Here is a 9,904-nt window from a genome sequence, read left to right on the forward strand (position 1 = left end):
GCTAACTTCCCCAATGACTATTTTTGCCGCTGGTCGGATTAATTAATATAAAGATATTACCGTAAATCACCGCAGAAGCCAGTTAAATCAACAAAAATCAAACGCAAAATTTACTTTTGGAGTTGCCAATCCCACCATTAACCCAAATTTGGTACTTACTTGAAAGAGACGAAAATCGGCCAAAAACCACTCCACACTGAAACCCTGAACGTCTTTTTCACATTTTTTCGTAAAAATTAGTCCAAAATAACCGATTTAACGCCACTTTACCGAGTTAAATTTTGAGAAAATCGGCCATTTTGAAGTTTGACCAGCCGCCAATTGTTTCATTACCAACCGGACCAGCAAATCACTAGATGTCACGGCGCCTAATTCAAAATAATTACATTAAGGACAATCAAACAACGTTGTAATAAAGCAGATTTTATTGGTTTTTAAGAGGAACATAAAAGCGGACTAGACACAATCGTGTTTCTAGTAAAAAATGCTAATCAATTTGGTATTAATTTGTAAAAAAATATGTTACTTATTTATCGCACAGCACCGTAGTTTTTAATGACTCGAAGTTAGAAAATCACTATTTCCTCCATTTCCCAGCCTTTAATATGTAAAAACGTGTTACATTTGCCACATTATTTGATTAAAATGAATTAAAAGAAAAAAAAATTGATCGGCGAGAATTTATCAAGTGTACAAAATCAAAACTCGTTCTATCTCATACTCCTGCCCGAAGTTTTACTTTTATTCGCTCCAGGTTTGGGTTTATTGAACTCGTAGGTGGCACACTTGGGGATGTGTCTCTCGGCGGCCGCTTCGTTGAACTTGCGCCCGCAATGCGGGCACTGGACGTAGTCGGGGTTGCTGGAGGGCGGCGGCGGCGGCAAGTCCGCCAACTTGCCCCCTTTGGCCACATGTGCTTGGGCCATTTTGGCCGCTCGGATGGCGTTAATGAACTCCTCGTGCGTCCGGCGCCAGTCCTTCCTGGGGGCTTGGCGATTCGACGCCTGAAAAAACTCAATTAAGAAAAAATTCGAACTCAGTCCAGTCAAATAAGCTTGTCCATTAAGTTTTTACTTACTTTACTACTCAGATTCTTGCCTCTGCGCACGTACTGCTCCAGCTCCGTCCCCTCCACCCTGTGCTTGGTGGCGTCGTAAATCTTTCGTTTCTTTTTGGCCGTTTTGCCACAGATGGACTCATGGACCTGGAGGCGGTCTGCAGCGAACCTCCGGTTGCAAAACCTACATTCGTTCAGGTCGTCCCGAGCTACGGGCGATTTGGCCGATTGCTTGGCCGAGGGCCGGTCCTTGCAGGGGGCGCGCGCCGATTGTGGGGGCTGTGGAGTCCCCTTCTTCACCGGATTTGACTGATTTAACAAAAACTCAAAAATTGTTTATACACAAGGACTGGCAACTGACCTTGGCCGATTGCATCGTCTGCGACAGCGAGCGAACAGGAGACGAAACAGGGCTGGACGTCGTCTTCAGCGGCTGCACTGAAGCACTGGGTTTGACGCTGCGTTTGATGATGGGCTGGAAAATACAGTTTATTTTGCGTCAAAAATGTCAATTGGAATGCCTGGTTGACGGGGCGCAGTTTCGTGAAAACTTCCAACTGCTCTTTATTGCTCAGAGTTTTGTTGATTTCGGCAAAGTGGTGGCTCAACATGCTGTTACGGCATTATTACAAACGGAGATTTTGGCGAGATGGCACGTTTTTACAACTTTGTCAAATAATTGGGTTAACCTTGGTTACGCATTTTTTAACGGAGAGAAAATGGAAAAAAATCGAAAAATGTAGTGTTTTACTGTTGAGAATTTCTTAGGCGATAGTTGCACGCTACTGGGCGTAAACAAATACAATCTAGACTTTTCCAGTACCTAGGTGAAAATACTAATCGACACGCAATCTCTCCTAAACACCATTTCCTTCACGCAAGTATTTTCGTCGAATTTTCTCAATTATTTACGCTTGGACGTGAAGGTCAAGGTGGGGAAGACCAGTTATTATCGCACTTTTCCATTTATAATGAAACATTTTTTACCCTTGAACGTGAAGATGAAATGGGGACAAGACAATCGATTGTCTGTTTTTTTCAAACAAGTGGACTAAAACTGACCGGACTTTTTTATAGCAATACCGAAAAATATAAAACAAATATAGTACAAGGTGAATCAGCTAAAAGTATTTTTTACTGTACTCAAAATCTTTAAAACCACTCAGAAGTCAGAAGTCTGCAGTTATTTGCTTTTTATTTTCTTCTACCCATGTTCATTTTTACAGAATTTTTCTCCAATCATGTTTAGATTTTTTGTAATAATTAATAATTAATTAAGAACATTAATAGATATTAATCGAAATTTTATGGTTTCTGATTTTTTTTATTCTTGATTTTCTGATAAAAATTTTGCTTGCACTAGAATTAGAAACGTTTATTTGAATTATTAATTTTTATTTAATTATTTTTTGGATCTAGCAATATTATTTTACAGATTTTTATTACAAAACAATATTTAAATGTTGACACAAGAAATAAAAAATACAGTTACTTAATAGTAATTAATTTTCATTATAAGGAATTGTAGAAACATTCTGAAAATATTAACACATATAGAAAAAAATATAAAGTATTTAACAGTAAACGCTGAACTCTGTGTGATTATTAGTTTTTGAGATATAGAAAAAATATAATATAAATAATAATATAAAAAATCCTGTAGAGAGAAGTATAAGGTGTTTTGTCTAATCTTCATATTAGAAGTTTTTTGATTTCTTTTTTTCTATCAAAGAGATTACTCTTTATAATCACTTTCGGTTATTTTTTTTTATTTATTACTGAATTTTTTGATTACTTAGGATTTTTAAGACATTTTTTTTGGATTCTCGTTACTCAAATTTAGTTGTTGTTTTTAAGGTTTTTTTTTTATTCATTATTTTACTGAACTTCTATTTGTGACATTTGTCATAAATAGGGCGAAGTTCCGTTGGATTTTTAGTTCTAAGTTCTACCACCTAACCCTAAACTTTTATTAACCTTAAAAAAAATAAAAACTACTTATAACTTGCTTATTTTTATTTATTTTAAAATTATATTGAGACATTTAAAGGAAAAAGCGTAAGATTTTTTCGTGTTTTTTCTTTAGTTTTTTAAGTTTCTAAGTGCTTAAGAACCCATAACGCATTTTCATTTGGAAAAATTGAGTTATGGGTAATTGAAATCTCTGCAACTTTCAAAATTTATTGGGTTTTTTGATTTTTTAAAAATTTAGAAAACTGTATAGGAATCAGAAAATATTTCAGCTTTCTCTTTTGAGTTTCCAAATACGATCCCAAAATATCTGAAAACCATTAAGTTATCAATTTTTGTAAAAGAACTTGCAAATCCAATTTTTTTTTTAAATAGGTCTTAAATATACATATCTACCTCAAAAACTTATATTATAGGTATAAAAGAAAAGCACCATTAAAATAATTCGAGTAATTTAGAAACACAATAAAAATCATAGCTTCTTATTTAAAATAAGAAAATTAACACTGATTTTCGGTGAAAATATTTTTGGTGAGCAAAACTGAACAAAGTTGGTCGGGAATAAAATTCCAAAAAAATATCTGAACACTCGGTATTCTAAAAAAAAATACAAAATTACCTTGGTCTCTTTACGAAAGGTTTTTCCCAACGTATTACTCGGGGGCTTGGCTTTCTTCTCCACCTTTTCACTTGGCAGTTTTCCGCCGAGATTGGCGAGTTTCCCGGTGAAAACGGGCTCGTCAACCTCATCAAACCCCAACTCTGGCATTTCTTCATTATCTAAACTATCATTCAAGTTGTGATTATTCATCAATTCCACAATATCGGAGTGTTTGTTATAAGTCTGGTTTAAATTATCGCTCTCGTACGTATGTTGTTCAAAACTCTCATCCCCGTCATTATTATTATAAATCGACTGAACAACTTTTTTACTAACTACCGGTTTCCCATTACGTATCTGCGCCACACTTTTCGTGGCCGTTCTATTAACTGTGATCTTCCTTTCCACGCTTCCCCCTCGCGAATTATTAGTCTTGCTCGCTTTCAAAGGCTCCAGCGGATAACTCCGGTCAATCCCCGCCTTTTGCCGCCTCTCGTCAAACATTTGGCGAACTTTTCCGCCCCCAGTTGACCCCAAACTGGTGTTACTTCCGGCACTTCCGCGACCGACTCTTTCGAAGGCTTTCTGCTGCTGCGATTCGTACAAACGCACGAGTTTCTCTTCGCGTTCTTGGATTTGTTTCTGTTGAAACCTGGCCTGTGGGAAAAATTTTTGTTAAAAAGATTTGGCTCACATTGTGGCGGACTTGTTGCAAGGCTTCCTGCAGGCTTTGAGCGGCCCATGATGTCTCCAAATCGATCGAAACGACGGAGTTGAGACTAGACGATAAGTATTTATGCATGTTGATGGGGAAAATGTTGGTAAACTAACTGGACTATATCAATAGTGGGTGATGGGGGCATGCGCCGAGCTGCGGCCCCACACAGCGAGAAACCAACCAAATTGATTTTTTAAACGCATAAAAAGTTGCAACAAATAGAGAAACAAACAATTGTGGAGATAACCCTTACTATTTAAATTTAAATTTAATGTCGACTTTAACTCAAAGTTCTATGTTATAAGTTATAATCACTTTAAAAAATTAATGCTACATTACGTTAATTTTTGCTCATTACCGTTTAAATTATATAAAAAATTTGCAAATCAAAATGAACGAACGAATCGTAATTGAAAGTAGAAGTTCGTCTTCGTCAATACAATTTGAGATAAAATTATTTCGATAAAATAAAAAATTGAAACATTATCGGCCATTGCATCAAAGACGAAAACTAGTTTTGTGGGAAGGGCTAGCGCCCGTTTATCGTCTTATTTGTTCCAGGAGTGGGTATCTGACCAATAAAAATATAGACATTACCTCCAACTTGTTTATCTACTGCACAAAAAATTGCAAGGTGTTTGTGATTGGATATTGATGAACTAATGCACACCCGATTGCAAGACAGGCCAATCACAAGGCGAATAAAAAGTCGGCAAAAAACTGGTGTTCGATTATTTTAAATGCCGGCTGGTTTTTAACAAATTAATTGGAATTTTGCTATTCGTAAGAGTTTTGGAAATTATGGAAAAATTTCAGTCGTGTCCTTTTTATTCTATCTTTGATAGAAGAGACAAATTTTGTCTGCAGGTAGTTATCACTATCAGTGACAACAAAATTGCAACAAAATTATTTTTGCATTTTTCGAATATAATTATTTTTTTAATTTATTAAAATCGACGACCCAAGTTAACCGAAATGAAGTAGTTTTGGCTTTCTTGTAATTTTTTATAGTTAATATTAATTAATTAAAATTAGGGACCGATTTCATTAACAAATTTAATTTTTTATTCAAATTTAATGTCAAACTTAACTAAAAACTCTATTTTATAATCACTTTAATTGTATATTTAAAAATTAATGTTTCTTTAAGTTTTAAGCCATAATTTTCATCTATTAACGTATTGAATTTCCCATTTAAATAATTTAAAAAATTGCAAAGCAATATGAATGAATGAAACGTAGTTTGTCTTTTGAGACAAAGGCGAAAAAAGTACAATGTGAAGTGAAATTATTTTCAAAATTACGAGTATTTTTTTAATTCAGAAAGGCAAAAAATACAATAGTCACAAAGAGGACGATTTAGAGAACGAACATTTTTTTAAGAAAACGCAAATGCTAATGCTATAAAAATTTTAATTCCGGAGCACATATCTGGCGGATTATAAAAAATACTCTTTAACCGAAAATCTTAATAATTATTCTTTATTTTTTTTCATCATTTTTTGGTGTTTTTTCAATATCTCCAAATTTTTTTCTAAGATGGCACTGTTTTAACTGAATTTTTTCTTCCTTTGTTATTTCTTGTATTTATCTTATTTTTCATCTTAATTTTCAGAGGGTTTTTCTTCCATGCCCTGTAGATATTTATTAATTTATTGTTATTTTTCTGTCTTTGTGTCTCAAATTGTCGAATCTTGTTTTAATCTGTTCCAGCTTGAATTTTTTCTATTAATTTTTGTTCAATTTTACTTTATTAATTAATTTTATTAATCAAACATTACAAAAAAATTTCTTCAAGCAATGAAAAGACAAAAATCTTACTTAATAATCTTTACACAGTCTTACACACACACCTTGAGCATTTAGTAAAAAAATTACAAATTTTTATTAAGTGGTACTGGAACGACATAATTTATATTTAATTTTAAAAAGATTATTAATATTATTATTTAATATTAATTTTATTATTATTTAATAATAATTTATTTTTTTATTTTAATTTAATGTAATTATTACGAGCGTTTTAAAGTTCCCATTAAATTAAATGTCCTATTAATTAATGTGGTATTAGCGGAGTATTTATAAAATCGGTTCTAAAACACAAAACTATTAAAAAATAGTAAGACAGAAATCCTGAAGTGACCAAATAACTGAGAAATTGAAAAAACTATAATACTATAGAACTGGAAAAGTCAAAGACTAATATATTGAAAAAAATAAAAATAAAAAAACAATAAATAAAATAAAAACCAATACACTCATAGACTGAAAAAATAAAAAAAAGTTGAAAAAAAACAGTGAGATTGAAATTTTGTAAAACTAGGTGATTGAAAAAATAAGAAAACTGAAAAAATCAGAAAATGAAAGCAAAGTATGGATAAACTAAGAATCTAAAAAGCCGAAATACTGAGAATAAAGTCTAAAACTTTGGACTGAACCACTAACACTAAAAATTAAAGAAACAAAAAATTCTGGGTGTAAAATTTAAAAAACTATTAGGTATACTGAAAAATCTGATGTAGGTATTGTATTTTTAACTTGTTACTAATAGTGTAATAAAACAAATCAAAAATCTTCCATTTTAAAACTGGAGAACAAAATTTTAAGATATTCTAAAAACATTTAGGACACACCAAGTTAATTTAGGAATTTAGGAATCTGGGAAAACTAAAAATTGTGCCAAATATTTCCATTTTTAACAAAAATTCAAAAAAAAAAAATTTAATTTTTTAAAAATAAATTAAGAATTAATTAATTTTTTTTAAAATTTGAGGGTTAGGGAGGTTTTCTAAAATTCAGTCATTAACCCAAAAATTGTGGAAACGTTTCTGGAAGAAATCTAAAGAGAACACCACGAAAACTCGTTTCTGGAAGAAATCTAAAAAGAACACTAGGAGAACAAAACTTTCAGACGAGCTGTAATTTGAAGAAATTTGCGACTGCATTTTTATTACTTGAAAATGCGACCAAAACTAAAAATGCAGTTCCCCGAAACGTGGAAAGTTTCTCGCTTGAAAAAAGCCTCCAATTACTCCGCTTTCAATCATTGTTATGCAATAAACCCAAAGAAGGAAGATCGGGTCGAGTGAGTCACTTCTCCGTGGGTGTACCGCCTGATCAGCCAACCTCGACGACGAAGAAGTCGTACTTGCAGAGGTGAATCAACCAATGTCAACTTTCACAAAACACAATCCAAAAAAAAAAGGATTTTGGCCCTTATAAGGCGACTTCACCTTGCCTCCGATCCTTGATAAAATCTTGAACTAGTTGTTCGCCTACACAGACGAACCGCACTCAGGAAAATTGTCAATGGGGAAAATAATTTCCATTATGCATAACTAGGTCGCGGCTGCAGAATCGATTTTCGATACTGGGCCTATGTGTCACTCTCATCAAACAGGTGTCTTATCACACGGCCTGATTTATTTATTCATTTTTCGGGCTTTGCTAACACTTACTTGCATCTGGACGAGTCTGGACGTCATCTTCGGGCGGCTTCACACACGCTTCTATTGCATATTTTTTCTCTGTGGAGGAATAAATCTAATTACGGAAGATGATTTAATGTGTGACGTGCCTAAAATATAAATAAACCAAATAAGGAACGGTGCTAATAAAGCACATGCTTGTAGTTGTGTAATTAAATTAGAGAATTTTGGTCAATTTGGTCAAGTTTTTTTGGGGTGTGTTTACGTGACGATGGCACCCAGAGACACCGACTATGGATTGCTCACCCACCCATGACAATTAAAACACCACTTATTGGGCTCTATTAGCACAATTAGGCTTTTTACTGATTGATTGTGCACCGACTTACCCGAAATTCGTAGCTTTTGTGTGAAATTTTCGCAAGCGAATAAAAATCGACCGATTGGCGATACCAAGACACGCTCACTGACTAACTCCACACCGGCAGAGGTTAACTGCCTTTGCTTCGGCCGTGGGCAACGAGTAACGGGCCGGCAAGTGAATATCTGCTGGAAATTATTGTCTATTGAGATTAATACAAAAATCAAGAATATTGTATCAGTTTTCAAAATTATAAATCTTTGATTTTTGTCATTTGGGCTAAGTTATTGTAATTTTGGCATTAAGAAAGCTGGGTCTCCCACGTGGAAGTCGCCCACAGCTGGCTTCCAAAGACAGTGAGGAGGATGGAATTGTTTTTCGATTCAATGCTTTGTTATTTACTTGACCATTTTTATCACGAGCGTCATTAAAGCGTGAATCATCAAACTATGGGAGACATCGCATAAATGCAAACGGAATTCTGAAGGAATTTGTTAATACGATGCTCTAGAAGCAAAAATATTTCTATTTTTATCACAAATTCTCTCAATAAATCTGCAACTAATTTTTTCTTTAAAAAAGCTGTCTCGCCTAAAAATTTTTTAAGTATAAAAATTATGTAGCTATACAATGTGAATTTTTTTGGTAACTTTAGGAGGCTAATAATTTTATAAAAAAGTTACTAAAAAATAATAAAGAGTAGGTATGGATTAGTTTATGGTCAATTCACACACATATTTGGTATTTAAATAAAAAAATAAAACTCGAAAAAACTAAAAGTCCTAAAAGTAGGCTTTAATATGTTTTTAAAACAAATTGTTGAATGGTGATATTTAATTAGAATACATTTTTTACGACTACTCTCTATTAAAAATTCAATAAAATTACATTAAATTTTTTTTAAATTGGGGTAGACATAATCGTAGGAGGCCTAGATTTTCAACAATTTTAAAGGCATAATTTTACGTCTAGAAAACCACATTGAAACATTTTCATGATCTTAAGTTGATCGTGAATTTTTAAGATTTTTTACTGAGACGGACTTATTTTAGAAGATCATATCGTTGTTCTAAGTAAATCCGATAATATCTAACACACTTTTCAATCACATTTGAACTCTTCAGAGTCCTTAAATGTGCAAGAAAACGTCAACAATTTAATAATAAATAAAGTCAAGTTTGTTTGCTTTTCTAGTTGAAATAAAAAAGGAAAAGACGTTGGAGAAAAAAGTAATAATTTATTAGCTGTTTATTATTTACAAAATGTGTCTGTGCTTTTTACATTTTATTATTTTACTCGGAAACGGTGCATTTTTAGAAAAATTGTGTAGTTTATTTTGTGTTTTTTTTAATTGAATGCGCTTTCAAATTCTCATAGTAATTAGTTATAAAACAATTTATATCTTGGAGGTTCTACAACGATTTATAAAACGACTAAAAATTGGATATGTATTTTTAGGAATGAAATACATATACGATACGTTATACAATCTGAATTTTTGGGTAACTTCCAAAGCCAAAAAAAACTTGAAAGAAAAAATAAAAAAAGGTCATTTTACAGTATTTTTGGAATTCCACTGATTATGATAATAAACAATTAAACTGAAGACACATGATAAATTTTTTTTTTTTAAATTAATGTGGACTTTTTCTCGAAAATTATTTATTCTAAAGCATCATCGTGTTCAGCGTGTAATTTAGAAAACTTTTTTTGAAATATTTTTTTAATCTAAGTTGAACGATAATAATTTTGAAGGTTTTTTATTTAA

The 9,904-nt window shown here is 32.6% G+C and overlaps 1 protein-coding gene across 3 annotated transcripts; it reads right to left on the reverse strand.

Annotated features, from left to right (window-relative positions):
• Positions 1–407: 407 nt before the first annotated feature.
• Positions 408–8,319, reverse strand: LOC661951 (hypothetical protein). Of its 3 annotated transcripts, none has more exons than XM_008192561.3 (6): positions 8,165–8,319; positions 7,806–7,874; positions 3,648–4,286; positions 1,419–1,532; positions 1,079–1,366; positions 408–1,004 (listed from the first exon to the last, which is right to left on the reverse strand). In XM_008192561.3, the coding sequence occupies exons 2-6, from the start codon at positions 7,830–7,832 to the stop codon at positions 711–713; spliced, it is 1,362 nt and encodes a 453-aa protein (XP_008190783.2). In that variant the 5' UTR covers positions 7,833–7,874; positions 8,165–8,319; the 3' UTR covers positions 408–710. The 3 variants fall into 3 exon arrangements, with proteins under 3 accessions (XP_008190783.2, XP_064211596.1, XP_008190673.2); XM_064355526.1 differs by having other exon boundaries at positions 7,806–7,924; positions 8,165–8,304; XM_008192451.3 differs by lacking the exons at positions 7,806–7,874; positions 8,165–8,319 and adding an exon at positions 4,336–4,504.
• Positions 8,320–9,904: the final 1,585 nt, after the last annotated feature.

The sequence above is a fragment of the Tribolium castaneum genome, chromosome 3 (assembly GCF_031307605.1).
Source record: "Tribolium castaneum strain GA2 chromosome 3, icTriCast1.1, whole genome shotgun sequence".
Lineage (NCBI taxonomy): Eukaryota > Metazoa > Arthropoda > Insecta > Coleoptera > Tenebrionidae > Tribolium > Tribolium castaneum.